This window comes from Dermacentor variabilis, chromosome 8 (assembly GCF_050947875.1).
Source record: "Dermacentor variabilis isolate Ectoservices chromosome 8, ASM5094787v1, whole genome shotgun sequence".
NCBI classification, from domain to species: domain Eukaryota; kingdom Metazoa; phylum Arthropoda; class Arachnida; order Ixodida; family Ixodidae; genus Dermacentor; species Dermacentor variabilis.
In genome coordinates, this window is record NC_134575.1 from 14178350 (window position 1) to 14203641 (window position 25292).

General features: G+C 45.4%; 1 protein-coding gene across 4 annotated transcripts in view; it reads right to left on the minus strand.

Annotated features, from left to right (window-relative positions):
• Positions 1–25292, minus strand: part of LOC142590887 (cytochrome P450 3A4-like) — a 35275-nt gene extending 9983 nt beyond the window's left edge. The window contains exons 1-7 of one of the 4 annotated variants that reach the window (XM_075703291.1): positions 25123–25292; positions 19970–20196; positions 19401–19497; positions 17699–17751; positions 15509–15605; positions 5472–5597; positions 4452–4704 (exon numbers count right to left, since the gene is read on the minus strand). In XM_075703291.1, coding sequence (XP_075559406.1) covers positions 4452–4704; positions 5472–5597; positions 15509–15605; positions 17699–17751; positions 19401–19497; positions 19970–20025 — 682 coding nt within the window. In that variant the 5' untranslated portion in view covers positions 20026–20196; positions 25123–25292. The remainder of the gene's footprint in view (positions 1–4451; positions 4705–5471; positions 5598–15508; positions 15606–17698; positions 17752–19400; positions 19498–19969; positions 20197–25122) is intronic. The other 3 variants (XM_075703289.1, XM_075703287.1, XM_075703290.1) reach the window with 3 other exon arrangements.

Sequence of the window (25292 nt, forward strand, 5' to 3'; positions counted from 1 at the left end):
GACCTCCACTCTCCCCTTTAATTTTAGGAGGTTATTAACTTGTTCCATGACATTGATCTGTAATCTACCCAAAAAAAGGTGTAACCCAGAACCTACGTGTCGGACGAATAAAAATCTAATGCTTTAAGCACTCAACATCAAAGCCCGCGAATACATGCACAATTGGCCGCAGCGTTTTGCATTCTGCCTAATTACACAATTAGCCCTAACTAATTAAACTCGAATAATTTAATTGGATGAAAAGTGTCAATGAGAAAATTGTAGAGCAACATGAAAAATCTCCCGATACAGCTTTTGCTTGCTCATTACGGCGTGCATTCGCGGGCTTCTTTCACGCTCGGAAAAAAAATTCTTATGTGGCACGTGTTGAACAACAGAAAGCTGCATCAGGATTTCTTCATGTTGCTCTACAGTTTTCTCATTGACACTTTTATCCAAATATAATATTGTAGAAGTTCTTAGTTAATTAGAACTTATATAGTTAGGTGGAATGCAAAGCACACCCTCAGTATGTTCAAGCTACGTGGCACATGCATATTTTAAGATCTTGGTGCATCATAGTTGGGACGCTTTGCATATTTTTCTGTGGGCTTGATGCGGATGTACCACAAGATTGGCTCGGTCCACGTAAGCTTGTCAAAAAGCCACTTTATGTAATTCCATGTATATATTTCTTCTGATATTGCTGTTTTCCCACTGCATTTATATACTTTGACTTGTTCTCTTTGGGCTCTTTACTAAGCTTTGAACCATATAATCTTTCTGAATTATCAGTGATGAATAACAGGCGGAGGTACCATTAGGAAACTGTGGAGATTGAACGAGTTATCCAAACAATTTTTCGATATATCGCAATCATTGCTAAATTATGCCTTGATGAGTTTTCTATTTATATATTATGGTCTCACATGGAGTGTGTTCTCGCCTAGGTGAATAGCCAATGACTCATACACACAGTTCGTAAACTCTGGTTGTATCAAAATCTAAGGACACTGTCACAATCGCTGACGATGTGATTCTAGAAGGCTAAATGTCTCATATACACTACGCTGAGTTTGGTGCCTGAAAGTGCCTATTAAAGTTCGCGAAATTTAATGCGAAGCCGTAGTCGCGTTATTGATATGCTGGAGTTCCAGTGGCAGATAGGTTAGCAAACCAATTACTATTCACTTTTGTACTACAGTAATTAGGCTATAATTGAAAAAAATATATAATTCCTTGCATTATTTATTCACAAATGTACCGTCCGTTGCCAGAAATATATCATTAGATAATTCCAATTTTCATTGGTGAGGGACGGTGTTTGGTCATTACAAGTTAAGAAATGTCGCAGGTCCCACGCATTGTTGCAATCGAAGTTTTTCGAAGCATATTACCGGTGACTGGCTACGCAGCATTTATTCGGGTTGCACAGAGTATTGCCAACTGGACCAATGTCTTTATGTGAGGCTAGCGTTTAAGTGTCTGACGGGAGCGCGTGTTTGGCGACAGCAGCGAAGGGACGGTGACCATGAGGGCACGATTGCTACTCCGGCTGTACGCTTATTATCGATTATTGGGTTCTGCATAGATACTGGGCGAGCACAAACGAGAGAACCAAGGAGTCTGACGTCATCTGCGACTAGGGGTTATACGTTTCTGCGTACCTATATCTATGGTATTTAACCTATGTTGAAGCGACTATGGTATTTTCTCTACACTGACGAACCGTTAAAACCTGTCTGACTTGGGACGACAGTGTGAAAGTGGTACATTGTCGAATAGCTTATCCGTAAACGAAAGCTTATCTGGGACGAAAGAAAGGGACAATGTAGACCAATCCAGGAACTTTGCAGTGGAATATAGCGTCGTAAAGCTTGAACTGGGGGGGGGGGACACACACGAGGGAAGAATGTCGCAAACTGACACCTGACTCAGGTCCCCAAATGTTTTAGCCAAGTTAAACGAGTTAGCCATCTGTCGCACGAGAGCAATACATGCGCAGTCATGGCCTATGGGTTAGCTCTGGGTTGATGCGCTGGATATCAGGCGTAGGATTTTGCCGTTTCTTGGCCAAGAATTTGTGTTTATTGAAGGGGTACAAAACGAGGCGAGTTAAAAGCCTACCCACCAAGACAAAGTGCTTGGAATGAAGTAATAATGCTTTGCATTACAACAAAATCAAGACTTATTGTCAACTTCGTCTTTTGAAAGGAATTGAATTTGGGAACAGTACCTTACCGCAATCGTTGATTGAAAGCTACACAGCTTTCAATAATCACTGCACAGCTACACGAAGCTTTCTCGCTAAAGGGGTCGTTTCTCGATTGTACTCGGATTGTTCGGAAACAGATGGTCTGCTTTCATTAGATAAATCAATAAGTAGGCAGTTTAGCCCATATGTGCAAGTCCACTCGCCGTGGCAACACACACAATAATTCTGATGAGAAGGCGGTCTTAATATGTTTATAACCCTACCTAAGTATAAGAGGTTAGCAAAACGATTTATAGGCGGCCTACTTAGTAACGCATATTAATAAAACCTTGGAGAGCTGAAAACACGAAACATGTAGAGACGCGAAGTCTAGGGCTTGACGAAAACTCGTCTGGCGAGGAAAGAACATGGTTGAATAAAGGTACACTCGCCAACTGAAAAAAATTTAAAACACAGATCGACGTTTCGGCGCCCAATACGGGTGCCTTGTTCACAATGAACGAATGCATGGTGGTCATTATTATATACGCGTCGGAAGGCGTAATGCGCTTGCGTACAACTCAGGGAGGGGTCCTCGTGTCCGGTTTATCGTGTTAGTAGTATATTGTATGCAGAATGATTCAAGGAGCAATCGGGATGATAATTTTTTTCTCTTTCGATGATAGAAGCCGAATGCCAGTTATTACTGTGTCCATTCTTTTCGTGATGCTATGCCAGGGCGCTAGAAACAGTGTGTCCTTTGGCTACATCATTGCGATGCTGCTGTAGCCTTCTTTTAATGTTCCCCGTCTCGCCTACGTAGCCCGCATGGCAGTCCTGGCAAGGAATTTTGTAGGTGACGCCCGGAAATTTATTTTTTCTTTTTCGAGGTGGGGGGGGGGGGTTCTTTCACTCGGACGAGTTGTTGTTTTGGCCTGCTTGAAGGGACGTCGCAGATTTGTACATCATAATCTTTGAAAATTCTTGATATTGACTCGTTCACGCCTCGTGCATAGGGGAGAGACGCCCGTTTTCTTGTTCTCATCCAGCCTTACAGGGGGTTCAGCTGCACGGTTTTCTTCAGTCTATAAACTGGCCGGGGTAGCCATTACTGACCAAATCCTGCGTCACTCTCTTCAACTCAGCTCTGCGTGCGTCAGAAGGCGAGTATAATCGGAATGCACGGGTGAAAAATGTGGAGGCAAGATCGTTTTTGTCCAAGGGGATGGGCCGAATCAAAGTGCAGATATTTCCCTGTGTGGGTAGGCTTACCCGGCCAGTTTATAAAGAGTGAAGAAACGCGTGCAGCGGAACCCCCTGTAAGGCCGATGAGAACAAGAAAACGGGCGTCTCTCCACTATTCACGAGGCGTAGGCGAGTCAATATCAAGAATTTTCAAAGATTATGATGTACAAATCTGCCACGTCCCTTCAAGCAAGCTAAAACTACAACTCGTCCGAGTGAAACACTACCTCGAAAAAGAAAAATTTCCGGGCGTCATCTACAAAATTCCTTGCCAGGACTGCCATGCGTGCGACGTAGGCGAGACGGGGAGCGTTAAAAGAAGGCTACAGCAGCATCGCAATGACGTAGCCAAAGGACACACGGTTTCTAGTGCCCTGGTAGAGCATCACGAAAATACTGGACACAGTATTAACTATCATTCGGCTTCTATCATCGAAAGAGAAAAAGAATTATCATCCCGATTGCTCCTTGAATAATTCTGCATGCAATCTACTATTAACACGATAAACCGGACACGGGGACCCCTGCCAGAGTTGTATTCAAGCGCATTACGTCTTCCGACGCGTATATAATAAAGATCATCATGCATTCGTTCATTGTGAACAAGGCACCCGTACTGGGCGCCGAAATGTCAATCTTTGTTTTGAATTTTTTCAGTTGGCGAGTGTAGGTTTATTCAGTGATGTAGAGACGTGGTGTCTGTTTCTTTCTCTACGTCTTTCGTGTTTTTAGCGCTCTGAGCTTTCATTAATAAGAGGTTAGCGCAGAACGGTACGTCATGTCCAAATATGAAGAAACGGTCGATTCAGTAAAAGTACGTCCATGCTTTTTGGTGGTTCCTCGAACAAGCGTCCACCACCGTCCACCATCACTTTGCGAGCGCAAAATCAAACAGAGACACAGAGTGGACTGACACACCAAAAATGCTGATGGTGCCTATATACTTTCTGTTGCATATTCTCTTCTATGTGCATCGCCAACATAATAACAAACAAGCCCATCTAAAAGCAAAAGTTACCATCTGTTAACCTACCGGTAAGAAAGTTTATCCATGCGCGACGAAATTGTTTAAATGTCTCCAAACCCTCGTGAAAAAGTGACTCTGCAGTGCTGTTTGTTCGATCTTTCTTCAGCAGGTTCGATTTGAGGCCGAACGCTGATCGAATCATGACTTCGGCCGTAAGCCTCTGGAAGAGCTCCCGAAACTCGATGACCTTTTGCTTCGACCGCATGTCCTCGATGGCATTGAGAAAAGCATTGGTGCTGTCATCCATTAAGTTCACCATCTGTGCGTAAACGTTATGCATGTGTGATGAAGTTGAAAATAATCGCACCGATTGTGCCACTGGCCTTGCCACAAAAATAGAGTGATCAGTGATTGAGGCATAACAACAGGAGGCGATATGAACAATTCTTCAAGGAATAAAGCACATTTTCTAGACGTCTCGAAACAGTCACTAATAAAATTACAGCAAGAATGCAGCAAATTTTATTCAGTCCTCACAACTAGTGGTATCTAAAACATTCGCCTCTCTGTTTCGAGTGAAACCTTACGAGACGCTGCGAAAGCACAGGTATCTAGCAAATGTTTCTCTATCTGGATTCGCGTCTTCCTCGACAATCGCAAACAGTCTGTATGAGTCGATAGCTACCACTCACATACTATGCCAGTTCACTCGGGAGCGCAGCAAGGCTTTTTTGTACTCGTCCTGCTAATATCTTTAATGTATGCGGTCATTATACAACTTACATATAAACGCAAATGTGCTTGTTTGCTGCAGACTGCTTCTTTCATCGCAGAATAACTGACCCTGGTAACATCACGCGTCCTCAAACTGATCTCAGTAACGTTCACACATCGTGAAAAATTAAAACAAAAAACAAAAAAATGTAAGCACAAAGATCTGCGAGTGGGCTCTTCGTTTGCGTTGTGCTCCCTTAGAGTCCGAAGAGTACAAATGGTTGACGGAAAAACTAAGACCTGAAGCGATGAAGAGAGCTTGAACAAGGAAATGCTCAAGCTAGAGCCTCATTCTGAGACATGGCTGCCTACCTTCTTCATGTTTCTCGTCGTAAAGGCTGGCGAAATCAGGCTGCGCATTTCCTTCCAGCGGTCGCCCTCCGAATTCATGATGCTATGCTTGTTGATAGGGTGGTTCCGTGCGAAGCTTGACGACAGCTGTAGATATATGTACACCACCGTTTTCCTTGCAGAACTGCGAATGACTCAATTTATTTGCATGTAGAGCTAATTGCGCCACAAGTAACAAGTAATGCAAGTGTCTAATGTAAACTCATGTAACCAAATGAAAAATCGCAAATGAAGTGATAGAGAGAGATGTGGCAAAACACTACAAATTTGTATTACCACAACGTTTCTCGACACACAGTAAGAAAAAATAAGTACAGTACAGATTGTGTATAAATTGACGACAGACAAGCTCTATGGCAAATTATTGCGCTCCTTCAGTTTCAAGCACCATTGCCGCAGCAATAATACTTGTTCAAACCAGGGAACAGGTGCAGAAAGCATTGAAGTTCATCTATAGTGCCTTCAGCGACTATGACGGAGATCTTCAGCCTACCTTATTGCTATTTAATGAAATACATAGAAATCGTTTTACGAATGCCTTTATTCTTTTGGTATAAACTCTTTCGCAGAAACGACGGCACGCGCGTTTGTATACGAGGCGTTTAAGGGGCCTTCAACAGAGCCGGGAAAAATGTAGCGATTGTAGGACTTTCGGAACGTCGTTTGCATACTGTCGGGCGTCTAGCCTGCGCTGTCACCTGAATCAGCCGGCAGTGAGTGATGAATTTAGGAAAGAAACAGATTTGAGTGCAATGACTAGTTGGAATATGCCAGCCAAACATCATAGAGCACTGAAAATGGAAAACATGGAGTGCGTGTCACACGTTATGAACCATACGCACAGGAGGCTTGGCATTATTACAGCGCTCTACAAACGGAAACACGCACCATGAAGCCACAGGACTGGTGCTGAGATGGCGCGGGAACAATGCCCACCCTTGTCTGCTTAATGTGGCATTTTCATTTTTTTTTCACCGCTTAAAATGTATCAAGCTACTATAACCAACCAGGCTAGCTTTCTGCCTTAAATGGTGCAAAACAATTTAACCGATGTACGCCTGCAGCACCGCTTAGCATTGGAAAAGAAGTCCATGTGCCCTCATTCCTCAGAGCTGCTAGCCTACTCGCAAGCTGAGATGATTTCCCACCCCTTGCGTACCACGTCACTGTACAGTCTGCAGCACACAAAGTCAGCACCGACGCGAAGAACACACTGAATTGCTTGAAATTCGGAGGAAGCAAAACCACCAATTTCAGTACGTGAAGCAGCATAAAAAACAAGAGGACCCGCACATGAAAAAAAAGGAGGGGGAGGGGCGCTATTGGCGTAACTGGGACATCAGCCATCAGCAACGGCGGCAGAGCAGAACATTTGTCGAGGCAAAGGGCGAAATGAATTGCTGTGGGAAGGGCAGCCAACTTCATCGTACCATCAGCCGACAGCCTGGTCACCTACCACGACCTTACCCAGCACTATCGACTCGAACGGTACGCCTGCCCACCCCCACATGGCAGTCTTCCCAAGCGGTCCGAGATCGCCTGGCGTCGCCTCCAGACCCGCACCTTTCCGTGCCCCCTAGTGTATTCGCACATCCACCCTGGTGTCATTGATCCACGCTGCTGCCTGCGCGGCGACGTTGCCTCGTTGAACCACATCCTCTGGGGCTGCCCGGAAGACCCCCCGCCTGTCGACCTCGTCTCGCCACCCCCCACCGACGAACAATGGGAGGCCCTTCTCTCCAGCACCGACCGAGACATCCAAACACGGGTCCTGGCACGAGCTGAGGACGCCATCGTGAAGCACAACCTGGAAGCCTACGTAGCTTAGCCTCCCTTATCCCTTACCCCTTCTAATAATAAAGTTGACACTCACTCACTCACTTTCACTTGCTTCTACCCCCTGTAATGTCTAAGACTCTTTACACAAGAATCCTTTGTAATACGCGGAAGAATACCTTATACCAAAAGCACTTTTGTCGCTGACACATCGAAGGGTGCTCTCATAATGTTTCTACTAAGAGACTCAGTAAAACGCATTGGCACTACTTTTTTTTTTACTGAAACGGACGAAATGTACAAAAATATTCTGTCTGCTGAATGTAATGTAAACAGAAAAAAAAAGGATGAAATAAGTTCTATTTTGTCAAATTATTACACAGTTTCGAGGTGAACCATTGCTCATGGTCTGCTCCGCCTACAGCTACCTTGCTTTGGCAGTGCAAAACTACTGTTTATTTCACGCATTTAACAGTGCGTCTCTCAAAAGCTGGCAGCGCTCATTGAGCTTCGCTTTTAGAGTTAAATCAGCTCGGCAGCTGAACAAGGAACGCGTTTTGCCCGGCTGGTTCTGTCTTATGGTATCAGAATGAGCCTTCCGTGAGCGCGGACAATCGCTTTGTCGGTGCTGCAGCTGAGTTCACGCTATTATAGGACACGCTGAGTCGAACGGTCAGTAAACGTGTGGCTAAGAATGCATACGGTGCTTCCGAACCCTGAGAACGGTAGAAACAAGGGAATCATATGCGGACCTTTGTAAAGCCACAGACGAAGCAGCCTAAGGCCAATATGACGTATTTATAATGACGGTCATGATTTTGAGAGCTGCTGATATGGTTTATGATACAAAAGCTTGCATTCCGAATGATGTCGCAACACTCTCAGAAAAGTCTTTTGAGAAGCCTGGCACACTGAACGCGCCACCAGACAAGTCTCACAAGAAGGAGCAGTATGCCAGCTACCCATTCATCTCCACGTTAATTTGCCCAAATAGTCAAAGGCATATTGCAATAGAAGCGCTACATCAACAACTGTCTCAACAGCATCACAAAGATCAACATCAACGACAGGAACAGCAGTTACAACGAGGAAAACGTCAGTGCGCAAGTCAACTAAATCCAAGGCCGACTCAAAAAACACGACGTTTTGCAAGAAAGATACATCGTCGAGTACAGCTTCAGCGACAGCTGCCAGGCCTGCTCTCACCACCAGGGTTCCTGCGACGACGCTGTGCACGACAAGGAAAACAACACGGGCACTTCCCTGGCATACCGGATAAACTAAGATTTTGCCTCCACTACTCAGACCACCGAACTTTCGGGCAGGAGATTCCGCGTATCCCCAAGACACGACGAGTAAGCCGATGCCTAATACGTCCGAGTACTCACAGCTTCCATGTGTCCGAACCTTCCTTCATCGGGGCATGCATATGTCGCCCGGAGAGCAACAGCCAACCTCGGCCACCTCAGATCGGCTGGACGTCACCGGACTGCCCGAACGACATCGTTCATGTGAGATGTACGACGGTATCATCGGCCCCTGTAGCTAGGACTCTCTCAGGGGGAAGTGTGTGACGAACCGCACAATAGTACGGTACGGTGCAATAGTGGTGAAGGAGGAAGACCAAGAATAAAGCCAATGTTCGGGCGACCATGTTTGTCTCCATCCGCAACCTCCTGCTCACGTCACACACACACACACACACACACACACACACACACACACACACACACACATATATATATATATATATATATATATATATATATATATATATATATATATATATATATATATATATATATATATATATATATATATATATATATTGTAATGAAGAAGAAGAGCACAAGAACAAGGCCAGCTGGATCGCCAGTGCTTAGCACGACAATTCGGGCAACCAGCTGTTCGTGCTCTGCGCCACCTGCCTTCTCGGCTACGAACAGACGCTACCATCTGAACTGTTCAATACACCCCATTATATTTGGTGGAAGGTGCGAGGTATTCAAGAACATCTGCACCCTGGAACTCCGGTCTCGGACTCTGCCTCCCATCATGCCTGACTCTTCCCAGCCGACGTCGCCGCCACCCTCCGTTGCCTGCTCTGACGCTGTCCCGCAACGCCATCCAGCGGTTTTCAGCAATAGGGATGAGCAGGACGTGAAGCACTAGTTGTCTACCTACGAATTGGTGTGCTTTGACAATCGATGGGACGATACCGCCAAGTTAAATGCCGTCATCTCCTACCTTGTGCGAGTGGCTCACCTGTGGTGTAAAAATCACGAAGCCGACTTTCAGTCCTGGTCCGCATTCAAGACCAGTTTAGCTGCAGTTTTCGGTCGCCCCGTCGTCCACAAGTTGCGCGCCGAGCAGCGGTTACGAGAGCGAGAGCAACAACCCGGTGAAACATTAACCTGTTATTTCCAAGAGGTTCTCGACCTATGCAAACGTGTGGATACTTCTATGCCCGAAAATGACAAATTGAAGAACATTTTGAAGGGCATCGCCGATGACATTTTCCAAATGTTGATCACTAAGAGTCTGCGCACCGTAGCAGAGCTCATAAACATGTGCCAAAGCTATGACGAGTTGAGAAGCCAGCGCGAGTTGACGAGGCACCCTTTAGTGGCTGACGAGGCCACCTCTTCCACGACAGTCTTCTCTGATCGCTCCCCTTTGCTCACACAAATCCAAGCTTTCGTGCGGGAGGAAGTTGCACGTCAGCTTTCTCTACTGCCCTTCGCTAAGCTACCCCAACAGCAGCCGCTACCGCAACAGCCTCCTACACAGCTCGCCCCTACGCTCCGGCGGGTTATTGAAGATCAAGTTGCTGAGGCTCTACGAATGCAGCATCAACAGTACCCTGTCGCCGCGCCACTTACTTACGCATCCGTAGCCGCGCAGCCTCCTCGTCAACCTCTCGTTGCGCTACATCCTCGGCGGCTACGACCCATTCATCATCCCGTCCAACTACCTGCTCCTGCCTTTGCTAATCCTTGGTGCACGCAAGACAACAGGCCCATATGTTATGCCTGCGGTATTCCCGGCCACGTTGCACGACTCTGCCGCCGCCGCATGCTGCACTCTGAAGGGTTTGTGCAGTCGCCTTCTTACGCCGACGTGCAACCTTTCCATGACACTTATTTTAGTCGGCAGTCAAACAGGCCACCAGCCGAGCGCCCGGTCCTTACACGTCGTTCAGCTTCCCCGCGTCGCCACTCGTTGTCCCCCATGCGTCGGCGCCCTTCCCCCACGCAAGAGGAAAACTAAGCGGGCAAGTTCAGGAGGCAGGAAATGCGTCGCCATTGATCTGTACAAGTCCTCCATTGTCGCCTTCTAACGTTGTCGACCTTACTGTTGACGGCGTCACAACCATTGCGCTAATTGGTACTGGGGCAGCCATGTCTATCCTAAACGAACGCCTCTCTCGAGCGTTACGAAAAGTTACGACGCCACTTTCTAGGTTTTCTCTTCGCACAGCAAACGCCCTGCCAGTTCAGCCTTCAGCAGCATGAACAGCTAGAGTTGTTATTCAGGATGTTCTCTTTACTGTAGAGTTTGTGGTTCTGCAGTCCTGCTCTCACGACATGATGCTTGGGTGGAACTTTCTTTCTCGAAATAACGCCGTCATCAATTCTGCTCGTGCTGAAGTCGGATTATCGCCTCTGTATGACGTGCCTCTCGTCGGCACCACTTCTCTTCCCGAAGAGAAGTGCCGAAGGACTAGGTAAGCTAGTCATTCGGGAAGACATTGCCATACCTCAGTACTGGTCTGCCGTTGTTCCCGTCTTCTGTGGAGTTGTCTCTGAAGGCACTGTCCTCCTCACTCCTACGGAAGTCTTCATAACCCGCAAAGACGTTCCCCTCCTTTTCGCCACGCTTGACATTTCAGCCGGTTTCAGCTCCATCATTGTCTGCAATCCGCTTCCTATATCCCTGAAGGCTCTTAGCGGCGAAGCGCTTGGCCGTGTTCAGCCTCTTGATGACATGTATATAACCGACGTGCCGGACGCTTCGTATGCAGAGCTCACTGACTTTTGTGCACTTTCCACTTCTGCTCCACCATCACATTACTTATCCACACCTTTCATGGCCAGTGACGTTACTTCCGAGCGGCGCTCCCAGCTTCTTCACCTGCTTGCTCAGTTCCGTTCTTTTGGTGTCGCTCAGCCTACTCTGGGTCGCACGTCAACCGTCAGCCACCACATCGACACTGGCTCCAGCGCGCCATTGCGGCAGCGCCCGTACCGCGTCTCCGTCACAGAGCGTCAGGTGATCAGTGAACACGTGGACGACATTCTTCAGCGCGGCGTCATTCGACCTTCCAATATCCCGTGGGCACCACCGGTGGTTCTCGTCACAAAAAAGGCGGTTCCATTCGTTCTGCGTCGATTATCGCCGTCTTATAAGATAACGCGAAAAGACGTCTACCCTCTTCCGCGCATTGACGACGCTCTGGACAGCTTGCAAGGCGCCGAATTCCTCTCTTGGTTGGATTTACGCTCGGGCTACTGGCAGGTCCCGATGTCAGCAGTTGATCACACTAAAACTGCATTCATTACTCCAGATGGTTTATACGAATTTAATGTGATGTCATTTCGCCTATGCAATGCGCCTGCTACGTTTCAACGAATGATGGAAAATATCTTGCGCGGCCTAAAATGGACCACGTGTTTATGCTACCTCGACGGCATCGTTGTGTTCGCCCCTGATTTCAGCACGCATCTTCTTCGCCTTAGGCAAGTATTGACGTCCTTGACCAACGCATGCCTGCAACTGAACCTGAAAAAGTGCCAGTTCGCCGCGCTCAAGCTCATGATTCTAGGCCACGTCGTATCACAAGACGGCATTTGCCCCGACCCATCAAAACTTCGCACTATGGCAGGGTTTCCTAAACCTAAGACACTCAAAGAACTCCGCGCCTTCATCGGCCTCTGTTCTTACTTCAGACGCTTTGTTCGCAATTTTGCCTCGATTATGTCACCTCTCACACAACTCTTAAGCGGTGCCAACGACCTATCATCCTGGTCTCCTGCATGCGACACCACGTTCGTGGCCTTAAGCCGTCTCCTGACGTCTCCGCCTATACTGCGACACTACGACCCCACCGCCCCAACTGAAGTGCATACCGATACCAGTGGTATTGGCCTTGACGCTCTCCTTGCGCAGTGCAAGCCTGGCTACTCCGAGTACGTCGTTGCTTACGCCAGTCGTGCGCTGACCAAAGCGGAACACAATTACAGCGTCACAGAAGAAGAACGCCCGGCCATAATTTGGGCACTCGGGAAGTTTCGCCCTTGTTTATACGGCAGGCCTTTCAATGTGGCTACTGACTATCACGCCCTTTGTTGGTTATCCTCTTTAAAAGACCTGTCTGGACGCCTTGCCCGCTGGGCTCTATGCATTCAAGAATACGACATACACGTCATCTACCGCTCATGTCGCAAGCACACTGACGCTGAAGCTCTGTCCCGCTCTCCGCTGCCAGCCGATACGGCCTTCCTCTCTACCATTGAGGCGGTATCCTCGGTCGACATCGACACCTTCGCATCAGAACTGCACAAGGGTTCTTGCGGGGCCTCTCTTTTCCATGGATTTCCTTTCCGGCTCGCCTGCATCTCCCATCTCCCGCTCTCTGCCCATTTTGCTGTCCGGGATAACCTCTTGTATCGGCACAACTACCAGCCCGATGTTCGCCAGTGGCTTCTGGTTATCCCTAGGACTTCGCGTTCCGACATGTGCGCGTCTTTCCATACTAACCCACAACGTGCACGCGCAGGCGTTTTGAAGACGTATGAGCGTCTGCGGCAACGTTACTACTGGCAAGGAATGTTTAATTTTGTCCAAAAGTTTGTCCGCTCGTGCCCGCAATGCCAACGCAGCAAATCTCCGCCTCATCCGGCCCACGGTTTATTACGGCCCCTTCCGTGCCCTGCTCGTGCCTTCGACCGTGTGAGAATTGACCTATACGGGCCGCTACCGCTAACACCCGCTGGCAAACGATGGATTAAATTCGCAGTTGATCACCCTACACGCTATGCTGAAACCACTGCTCCACCTGCAGCGACCGCCAGTGACGTTGCATCCTTTCTACTCCATCGTTTCATTCTTCGTCATGAGCTGCTGAGTGATAGAGGCCGTGTGTTTTTGTCGCAGGGGGTTGAAAATCTGCTTGCTCAATGCCGCATAGTTCACCGAGCCACCACGGGGTACGATCCTCAAGCTAACGGGCTTACGGAGCGTTTCAATCGCACCCTTGGTGAAATGCTCGCCGTGTACGCTTCATCGGAGCATACAAACTGGGACATTATCCCCCCATTTGTCACGTACGCATATAATACGGCTACACAAAGTACTACAGGATTTTCTCCATACTTTCTTCTCTACGGTCGCGATCCTTCCCATGCCATCGATACGATTTTGCCTTATACACCAGACACGTCAGAGTGTGCTCCCGTTTCAGCCGTCACCCGATACGCCGAGGAATGCCGTCAATTAGCTCGAAAGTTCACCTCCGCCGGCCAACAACGACAAAAAACTAATCGTGATGGCGACGCTACGAATCCGACCTTCGCTCCCGGCACACTTGTCTTGTTGTCCGTGCCTTCTACGACGCCTGGACATTCGACAAAGCTTCTGTCGCAGTATGATGCACCATACCACATCGTCGACTGCACCTCTCCTGTCAACTATGTCATAGAGCCGCTTTCACCGGCATCCGGCAAGCGCTACCGTGGACGGGATGTTTTCACGTTCACCGCCTGAAACAAGTCTATGGCCCGCTCGTCTCCACGTCGTAAGTCGCCAGGATGGCTCCGCTTTTGCACCGGGGGTAATTATAATGAAGAAGAGCACAAGAACAAGGCCAGCCAGATCATCTGGTCCAGGCCTGCAGTGCAACCAGTGGGCCAGCCGGATCGCCAGTGTTTAGCATGAGTGTGAGCCGTTCGGATAACCAGCTGTTCCGGCTGTGCGTCACCTGCCTTCTCCGTTATGAACAGACGCTACCATCTGAACTGTTCAATACACCCCATGCATTGAATAAGATATTATATACAGGTATCTACCATTGCTACATGAACTGTGCATATGTGGCTGGGTCACTGCAGAAATTATCTGTCTTTACCCCTGTCATCTAAGGCCGAGATGTGTCTAAAACAATACAGGAAATAAGGAAGGAAACTCGTGCGGTTCAATATCATGGCTTGGTGACGCATCACCATCGACAGCAATGACGAGTGCTCGGCTTCCCACCTGGCCGCTTCCACGACACACAAGCGCTGTGAGATGTCCACGTATCACGTCAGCGAATGTACAAGGCAGAATATTGTGAACTCACCACCGATGGCTCAGATTATAGTTTGCTTGCTAACAACATACGAGACCTAATCAGTTTCAGAGAAAGAATTATATGCTCATGCATACAGTATCTGGAGCTGCCAAAAGAGGGAATCTTCTTCTATCGGCTAATAACGTAAAATAATTGTAAATGATATGCCGTGTTTAATGACCTTCTCTTCTTTCACGGTATTTGTATGCTGTGAGCTTGTGTTTGTGAAGCAATCAAGTTTGTTTCATTGGGAGTACCTTTCATCCAAGCATTAATTCTGTCAAGTGGGGTGACAGGTCAGGCGTGCGTGACTTGTTAATTCACATGTAATGTGGTAACACCCAATACCTTTCTTTCCTTTGCTTACGTTGTTTAGATAAGCTGATTTGCACATTATCCAGTGCTTTCTTTACTACGGTTTATGGTTATTTACTGAGTCAAAGATAGTTTATCTAATGCATTATTTTATGCGATATCTCACATGACTCATGAGCGCCAACATTTTCGAACATCAACCCCGCTCCTTACGTTATACCCCACAAATGGCTTTTAAGGGTGTAATAAATAATAATTATAACGATGATGATGAAGGTAATTTGCGCACGAAGCTACACATTTAAGCCGAAAACGGAGTTCGGATATCTCCCTCTGCAAAAGGATCTCCTAGCAAAATGCATATATGTCTTTGTGATGTGTGACCACGCGCGAAAACCTTTTCAGTAGATGTACTCCATAATCATTGTTTTTTTTTCAAATTATTTTGCTGAAAAACTCACCAACAGCCACTTACCTTATTCAATAAAGAAATCTAAACTTACCTGTGGGGCCGTGTCAGGAGCAATTGCAAAACTCTCTCTAAATTGCATCAGGAATGGTAAATCTCTATACTCACTCCTCGGCTGTGGAAATTCTGGAAGTCTTTTAACTGGATCTTCTTGACCAGCTCTGTGTCCTTGACGATAAGGAATGGGTAGGCACCGTTGTAGAAACTGTGAAGCCAAACGATATTAAGGAAGTTTATTTTCAGAAAGCATGGTGTAAGCGAGATGGGGGCATCTCTCCTTAGACTGACTTTTCAGCTTGATAAATTGAGAGGCACGATGTAATTCATAGGTTTACTTTAGCACCACTTTAGAAGTGTGCCACCGCCTATAGATGAAATCTGATTGTATTTAAGGTGACATATTATGCATTGTGCATATGCATTGTAGATTTGATCATTAATCTGGAATTTTATATTAGTTATCATTTTTTGTGGGTTTAAAGCTTTTCTATATGTTACCGGCAGTGTTAAAAAAAGCGCGAATGCTTATTTTCTTTGATATGTTAAGCATCCCATTTCATTGATCAGTGCTTTTAGGGCTTCTTTTTAATTATGAATTTTATTTATTCGGATTGTTTTAATGTCTGTTCAAAAAATATTTATATTGAGCCCTGTTTTGCTGAACGTTATTAGAAAATCGTGTGGCAGCCACAGCCCGAAACTGCTCGGTGCATCAGCTTTTGTGGCTCAAGCTTGCTTTTCTATATTAATGAGAAATATAGAGGCGAAACTGAAAAGGCCTAGCTTCATTTCTCTTTCAGAACGCTTCATAGCTGCCAGATATGATGTCAAAATTGGTTTTACGCTATTAATAAAGCTGGTAAGGTGGGAGCAGCTGGCCAAAGAAAGAGAGAAAGGAAAGGGAACAGGCTGTGAAATAAACCAAGAAAAAAAAGCCCGTGCCCTGTAATATTGCTGTTGCTTACTAAATCCCTTTGTCTTGCAGCCTTACGTACATAGGGCAGACAGGCTGATGCATTAATGCGAGGCTATCGGAGCATCAGAATTCTCCAGACAATAAATCTACACACGTGACAAAGCACTGTTTTGAATGCGAGGGTTCACCGTTCTTTCATGACACAAAATTAGGCTTGTGCACACTTATAGCATTACACAGGAAGTTGCGGAAGCATTGCACATAATGATAAAAGGCAGTGGGTGTGTTAGTCAGCCTTCGGTAGCCTTATCTTTGAAGGGAATGGGGTGAACAACGGTGTTAATCTCACCCGCGAGCACGAGGCAATGTTTTGGGAACGACTAATGCTTTTGTTGACATCGAGCATGCGCGTCCACTTGATGTAAGGCTTTAAGCCATCGTGTTTTTTTCCAATAAGCGCAGTTGTAAGTTCTGCACCGTGTGTGTCCCATCCTCTATTCTGTTGTCCGGTGTGCGTGTTTAGCGCTGTTTTTAAACATTATAAAATACATTTATTTATTTATGTATTCATTTTACCCTCAGCTAGGGCTTGAACATTACAGTTGGGAATGGCATATTGCAGACTAAGATTGAAAAAAGAAATAGTTGATACACTTAGAAGAAAGGGCATGAACAATCCGTTACGAACAATCCGAGCAGTCGACAAATTAATAAAGATATGTAGAGCTGCCACTAAGAAAAAGCAGAGTAATTTCAACATCTAAAAGTGAAAACTAACAAACAAGCAGTCTAAAATAGAAGAAGAAATTGAGTACAAATATTGCTGCAACGTTCAGCATGTTATCCGAAAAATTCTGAAAGCGCCATGTATCCGTAATAACGGTAGCTGCATGTGGCAGCTGATTCCTCTCGTATAGGTGGTTCGAGGTAAAAATGCGTGTGAATAGGTGAGAGCCCTACAACGGCGATGAACTTTATGGATGTGGTGGATTCTAGATCACATGAAAGGAGGACATTTATCGGACCGTTCACGAAGATGATTGTCGTGACAGTAAATTTTATGTAAAAGAGTGAGCCAGGCTATTTTACGCTGAAGGGGAAGTCTTGGAAGCTTGAGTAGAGACTCCATCACGGCAACACTGGTTGTGGGGTCATATTGGATAACATGAAGCGAATGTAACCATTTTGCACTCTCTCAAGTTTGTTTGTCAGTGTGGTACCACCGGTATAGGATGCGTATTCAAGTGACGGACGAATGTAAGTGACGTAGAGAAGCTTTTTAAGTTATGGGCGTGTTGTTATAGGTGAGGGGGGTATTGCCGTTTCTATAGTTTCTATTGTTTTTATTTTCGTTGAGTAAAAAAAAAGCAATGCCCACGCACCCGACGATGTCTCCGTATTTGTCTAACCAGTGCTTGAATGCCATTAGCGCTCCCTGAAATAGAGCAACGATAGAAAACTGTTATACATAGCAACTTATATTTGTTCATGGCGCAGCAACAATGAAAAAAGAAGTGTTTTTGTTTATTGCTTGCATGAAGCAGAGAATATATAGTAACTAACACGAGTTTCTTGAGACTGCAGTTGCTAAAAAGACATTAAAGTTCGAAACCATCTGCAGTCACAGTTTACAAGCAATGGAAAGCATTAATCCAACTATGACTCCAGACGCTCTTTGATGTTGGTGTTCAAATATAAGGAAAATGAGTTCAGTAGGAAAAAAAAGAATAGTTATTTCGGTCGCTCATAGATCCCGTTAACTTGAAGTGCTGTACTTAAATTGCCGGTATTTGCCTTCAGTAGCAGGTGCTGCAATTGTGACAAAAAAAAAGCTAATCTGCGCGCAGTGTCTAACAATTAAGTAAGAAAAATTTCAGGGTGTAATGGTCTAGGCATGAAAATAATGTGTTGGCCCTCATCTAAGCTAGCTTCAATGTTAGCCAGCAGAGACGTCGAGTGCACTCATTAAGAATCTTATCGCCGCCTTGCCTCGATTTCCTTCACACAACAGCCATGGTTGTTGTTCTATCAGCAGCACAACGCAAAGAAGGATAAGAAATGAAAGAACACCATGTCTCACTCTAAGTTGTGCTCTGTTATACACGGCGTACCTGTGAAGACACATTGCGCATTCGCAGAACAGTTGTCACTGCTGAACAGTTTTCGCACGCAAATTACTAAATGCCTCAAGGTTGCATCACCAAAGCGTTGAAGCTGCTGGAAAAGGTTCCCCACGAGAATATTGTAAATTTGGTTAGCCAGTGGCTTTAAAAAAAATGCGTGCACTGATTTGCTTCCACGTTAACGATATTTTATCGTTGGTGATTACAAGCGACACTCAAGCGTGGCCGAAAGGAAGTCAAAGCTGTCACTTGCGTCTCTCGAGTCGCGTCGAGATATTTCCACCCATCTGCCTCCTCCATAAAATAATTTATGGTCATCACAGTTCTGCGCAGCGGCTTGCTCATAAACATCGTACTTATCGTCGTCTCCGTAGTCAGCGAGGCTGGCAACGCCTGTTCGGCCGAACAAAGGATTTAGCTTATCGGCTTTGCCACGTGCTGTGTCCTATTGAAACAGTCTTGCAGATAGAATGGTCGATATGCTAAACCCTGATGCATTCAAGGAGAAACCGCACGTCCGGTTTTTGTAGCTTATCTCGTGTGGTCTTCTTTTCTTTTTTTTATGAACTATATACCCATTGTATAACGATGTTTGATTGGTACTAAAGGTCTCGCTTTTGCTGGTCTTACTTTAGCGCTCGCATTGAGGAAAATTTCTATATCTGCATTTAGTGCCCTAATCAATACTAACTCAAGATCACCAGCGCATTCAATAGTTCTGTTGTCTGTGTTTATAATGTACTGATTACTTGTATTGGAACACTCGAAAACATTTGCTCCATGTTATTGATGTGACAATATTTTGTATAACCACCTTTACATAATGTTTCAATAGGAACCTGTGATGCATCTGAATAAACAAACAAATAAATAAATAAATTAATTAATGAACAAATAAATAGATAAATAGATAAATAAATAATTAAATTTCCCCGTTATACTTTTGTCAGTAAAGCTTTACCTTTTCTACAAGTTCAGACAGGTTTCCGGTAAGAAAGCTTGGAGGAGGTCCCGTGATGCCGAGATCTTTGAAGAACGACAGGCGTCTCTTTCGTTGTCTGGAACGCACGGAATTGCGTACGCTATAAACAATGCTACATCGAAAGTTTTCACTCGATTAGACTAGTACGCAATGACGACAAGAACTTAGAAGGAAATACAACACTCACAGTTCAGTGGAGATATCCGCTAAAGTGCAGTCACGCAAACTGAATGATATTGCTTAAAGTCCCAGAAAGTGACGAAAGTCGATGCATACGAGATCATACGATCATACGATCATACGAGTCGATGCATACGAGAAGATCAGCATTATTGGCAGTTTCATTACTCACAAAGGTGCCGGGACTACAGACGGCGTAGTTATTGCACTGTTCAACTGGATATTTCGAGTCTATTACAATAGCTGCAGCGTAATTTAGTGGTTTCATGTATGTTATTCCCATTACCGAATTTAACGCGCGCTCTGCTTGGCGGGGTCATAACTTCGTCGAATATGCCTGTTCAAGAGGTTAGGAAACTTCCACTTACATAATGAACCATGTTGTAAGCGTGACGACGAAGGTCAGTATCAGGGCTTCCAGCATGGTTTTCAATGCCGATGTCCAGGTTAACTTCGCACACCTGTAGATACTTCAGCTGAAAGTTGCCACGAGCGTCTTTGGCATCCGGAAAGCTGTGTGCTGTAATGTTTTCGCAAAGATCCCGATGTCCAGGCGTTTGAAGCGCTGTTTCTTGATACCTTCTTATAGTCCGCTCTGTATGCCAGCGTATTAAGAAGACATTTCACTGGGTTTTTATACGAAAAGCCAGCCACTGAATGTTAAACAGTATGAAAGAATATTGTTATTGGCAATATAGATCATAATATATTAAGTATAATAAGCTACAGTGACAATAAAAAACGCCGAATTATATATAAATATTGGCGTAGGTGAGGGAAGAGCTTCCCGAGTTCTGGTCTTGTCAAGATTCCTCCTATGTTAAAGCGTTCAATATTCGACAAGAAGGAACCCTTTCTAACAACTTTTATTTTATAGAAGCACTCAGATCTTTGAAAAAGTAGTTCTGTTGTAGGCAGTGCACTGAACTGTTCACAAATGCGTGTGCTATGAGTATCGCATGGTAAATTAGGAAAAATGCATTACATTTTCTTCTGCAAGGTGAAGAGTTTCACAGAAATACTGGTAGTGTGACTATAGAGGCGTTCGAAAAAGATTTAATCGTGTGCTACATGAAGCAGACAATTCACTGTTCTTGTATTGATAGGAAATAGGGCAAATGTTATGAGTGATGTGGCGGAAAATTTTGAAGTTTGTGTGGTAGTGGAAGCAACATGAAAATTAACGAAGCCTTTAAATGTGTAACATGAAACACTTTCAGGATTTTTCCAATGCACTGGAAAAACCAATGCTTGCCACAGCTTTACATTTCGATGGTATTTGGGCCACGGTATTGGCGAGGTGTGTTGAAGGTTTGAGGGGCACAATTTTGTGCGCTTGAAACCAATGTTGAAAGTGCGTTTCACGTATTTCATGTATTATATAATACTCGTAGTACGTGTCACTGATCTCCTTTGTGAACTAAACAATGTCGCATTTGTGCGACGGGCTTCCTCTCCCCTGGGAGGTTATAAAAAGGACACCTTATAGCACGTGCACAAACCTACAACAAGGGGAAAGAAAAGGTGGGCCAATCACTAACGCGTGTATTTCAAAGCAGCTTTTGCCTGTGCTGCGCTATATGGAAGCAGTGCTATAGAGACGCAGTGCAGTACCACGGGGACGACTATGTCCTCATTCGCCGCTCAACCTGCACACGACACGCAGCTTGGAAAGCAGATTCTGAAACCTCCTCAGTGTAAAAATGCGAAAAGGCGAAAGTGCTAAAACATGGATGCCACTCTTCGCGGTAAGATAAAATATTCACATACTTTCATACATGGGAGCAATCTGAGCTTCTCGCTCAACATTACAGCACCCGAGGCAATATGGTCCTCGCATTCTGTGCACTACAGTTTGCGGCCGCTATGAAAAAAAAGTTATAACGTCGCGAACCATATACAGGACTGTCCGCCATCCTCAGCTCTAGTACGCTTCACTAGAACATCTGAAACGCATATCATTGTCTTTGTTTGAAAAGTTAGGCTTCAAAAACAAGGAAGGAATGAAAATAAAGTACCTAGCATCACGTTCGCCGTTTATAAAATGAAAGCGTGCAAGGAGGTGGAAAAGAAAGAGAGCTACAAACATTGTCACAGTATGCTTTGGATACGATGGCGCCAACTCGTCAAGCATGGAGCTTGAGCACTTTCGACAGATATTGGTTCAGCCATGATGGTTCAACTTCACGACATGTGATCGAAGACTGGCTAAAGCCTGTGCTACGGCAGCTATATTGAGCAGGCACGGTTCGGCCACTTTAGAAATTGGCGCTCATTTACTTTGGAGACAACGGTCAGCGAACACTTGTGTTCATTTTGTCTCCAACTGAGGCGACCACCTGTATGTCCCACATAATAACGACTACAGCTAAAGTAAACTTCATAAAATACAGCGGCATGGCATTCTACAAACTTTATAGTACCTGTCAACTTTCTTTTTATCCGTTCAGCTGCCCTTGCTTTGTGACAGTTGAGGCTCATATCTTTTCTAAGCTCGAGTCTGCAACGAATTCTGGAAAACAACGTCTTTTTCACTACTTCCTACGCCAATAAAATATCTGGTGAAGTTTATCACACTTCAATGACAGAAATACAAAAAAAATATACTTTGGGGCCATGGGTAGTAACCTTAGTGTAAAATAGAAAAAATACTTGCCCATGATATGTCTGCTTACGGGATGTGTTGTCTATATATTGTAACTGGTGGAGTTTTAAGCCTAGTTCGAATATGATACTTATTTAGTCGCAACAATGCTACTTGTCACGCTTATATTGACTGCACTAATATCCTTGCCAGACATGTGCAATGCACAACGATTCAAACGCGATGATCAGTCTACATGGCGACTGGCGCATTTTTCGTCACTTGGTGACCGCTGGGGATGGAAAATGCACCCACATTGCCACAGAGGCTCTCACTTTCGTGGTATACCACAGTGCACCAGCTATGCGTCCCCAGCGACCACCGGTAGCACTCGAACAGCCGGTAGTCATATCGCATTTCAGCCATCGAACCTTGCACCGTGCCTGTAGCAGGATGTTACAGCCATTTCGGGAAAAACGTGTGCTATAAGCAGTTTAAAATAGGTTCAGCAAAAAGTTTCTTTGTCCAGGCTGCCAAGTCGACCACATAAGCCATACTGAGTTACCGAGACGTGTTATGAAACATGCACGTTTTTATTTCTCCGAATAAAGCTTTTGCAAACATGGGAGCAGAGGAAGTTCCACAATGAGTCGTGAACTCTAAAGATAGACGATCAAACTCACCAGACGATCCTGGAGATACCTTGTATATGAAGAATATTTTACGAGCACAGAATACATCGCCCACCACCGCATAGACTGTGCCGATAAAAATATATAACTGTGCCGATAAAAATATATATATGTAAAGCTCAAATAAAATTTCGCTGGCTGTCCCTTCATTTTGGCTGCGGAATGCGAGAAGGTGCACCAAATTCTCCCTATACCTCTTTTTTCAAATTCCTATTGTGTTCGTGCAATTACCTTTTATTCCTAACAAAACTCAGTAACCAATTACATGCTTACTTTTCTTCCTGAATTTTTAAAATACTTCCCATTAAGTATTTGTGCCATGCGAATAAGGGCCTCCACTCATCATCCCAACCTATCTTTTCGCACAGAGGTATTACGAAAATGAGTTGAGCACATGTGAGCACGAACAAGGCAGATGAGCGAGGGTGTCGTCTTCTAGCTCGACCTTTAGTCGCAGAGCCATGCTTCGTAAAGGGATGCCGAAAATAGCGCTCCTTCCACTTCACAATCACTCTTCCTCTCTAGCCCGGACTTCGGTTCGTAGTGTGCGGCTGGATGGATGGATGGATGCGGATGGATGTCATGCGCGTCCCCTTTGGAATGGGGTGGTGGGTTGCGCCACCAAGCTCTCGCTATTATAATGCCTAATGTCCTACCTAGGTTAAAAAAGAAAAAAAAGAAAATAAAACACTATAAACTCCTTCAACCAAATTTTCTGATGCCCTATTGCGAACTTTGCTTTTGTACGTCTCCGTTTTTTGTCGTTTCCCTACTTTTCTTCCACCAATCTTTCAATCGCCTCTGGCTAATCTCTATCGCGTACGTGTTTACTTTTCCACTGCTCTCGTTGAACGCAATGACTTCAAGGAGGCCAGTGATGCCTAAATAAACTGCTGGGAAGACATCTTCCCGTTCTAATAAACATGCTCCATCATTTCCCTAGCTTTACCGCAGCAAGCACATGCTTCTTCCTTTTTATATCTCGCTTTATAGGTGCGTGTTGTAAGGCATACCGTTTATGAGCCCAATATAAGATCCCGTGGGCTGAGCGGGCGTGCCCACGCCCTCTCTTGGAGGTCGCCCCCTGCGGTGGCGATACTCACGAACAACTTTCTGTAGCTGCGAAGAGAAAGCTATGGGCGCGTGGCTGCCGCACATGCGTTACTGCGCTAAATAGTCCGGCAGCATTTGACAGTGCTTTTGGTTGCTCGGAACGGACGCTGAATCCACGCAGCTTCGACGTGTGGCGGTTTCGCGTTTGTCCCAGACGCGGAACGGAAAAGCCGAAAAAATTCAGCGGTGTGTTCTGTCTTATTTAAGTATTGCTAATAAGAGGTTTATGCTTTGTCTTTCCCAGCCTAAACTAACGTGCGCAAAAACGTGGGACTCTTTTGAGAGGCGCTTTCACTTGTGCGCGCTTTGCCTTCGAGATAGCCGAGATAGAGATGGCTGGTGGCTTCCTATGCGCTGTGTTCTGGCGCGCCTTTAGCGTTGGAGGTCACTAACCTCTAGTTTCGGAGATGCATTGAAACTAGAGGCCGCACGAAGCGTTGGCTCACCGCGGCTCGCGTTCCTCATCACGCTAGCGTTTTGACGGCAAGTATCCGCGGTCATCGAGTGCGATGTGCTCAAGCTTGCCTGTGCGATCGTAAGACCATGCCCGCTATGTTAGTTAGGAAGCGAATTTTTACTGTAAGTTATGCAGTCGATAAAAATTCGACCTTTAATTACTTTAAGAAATCGAATAATTTGCTATCGCAATCAATGTTTCGCCTTTCAGGCGCGACCGGCTTTTTTTTTTCAGCCGTAAAAGTAAATAACGTCATTTTTGACACGTTGACAACACTTTTGTTTCAATACCCTAAATGTTAAAAAAAAAGCACAGTGTTGTTTTGTGAGACCGAATTTGTGACGGCTGTATAGTTTATCAACCTTCTCAGCAGACAACATACTGTCCAATGAATGAATGTTACAATAAATCGATGAATGAATGAATCAGTCCGTTTCTATTACAGTGCTAAGGAATTGCCAAATCCTCATCTTTGATTACGGTTTCATTGGTTATGACTTTATATGGTGTCAAATGGCCTGAAAACGCTGAACACGCCATCGCTAATATTATCAAGGCAATAATGAGCCATATTACCGTAAGAGTTAGCTAAAAAATCAGCATGAAACCGGCAGAATTTTAGTATGCAAGGGACAACGGGTTAGATAAGAGTGACACCAAATTCATGATACTTACACGAGCGTACCGTCGTCTTCGCAAAGCACAGCAAATACCTTGCACAGTTAGCGTGCTACAGCGCAAACGTAGCTGATGCAGCCAAATATTGTAAAACAATGCTTCACGTCGAGATACGGTGAAGCCGGGTACGTGTAATGGCAGTACAGCTGCTGCCACTCTCTCGATAG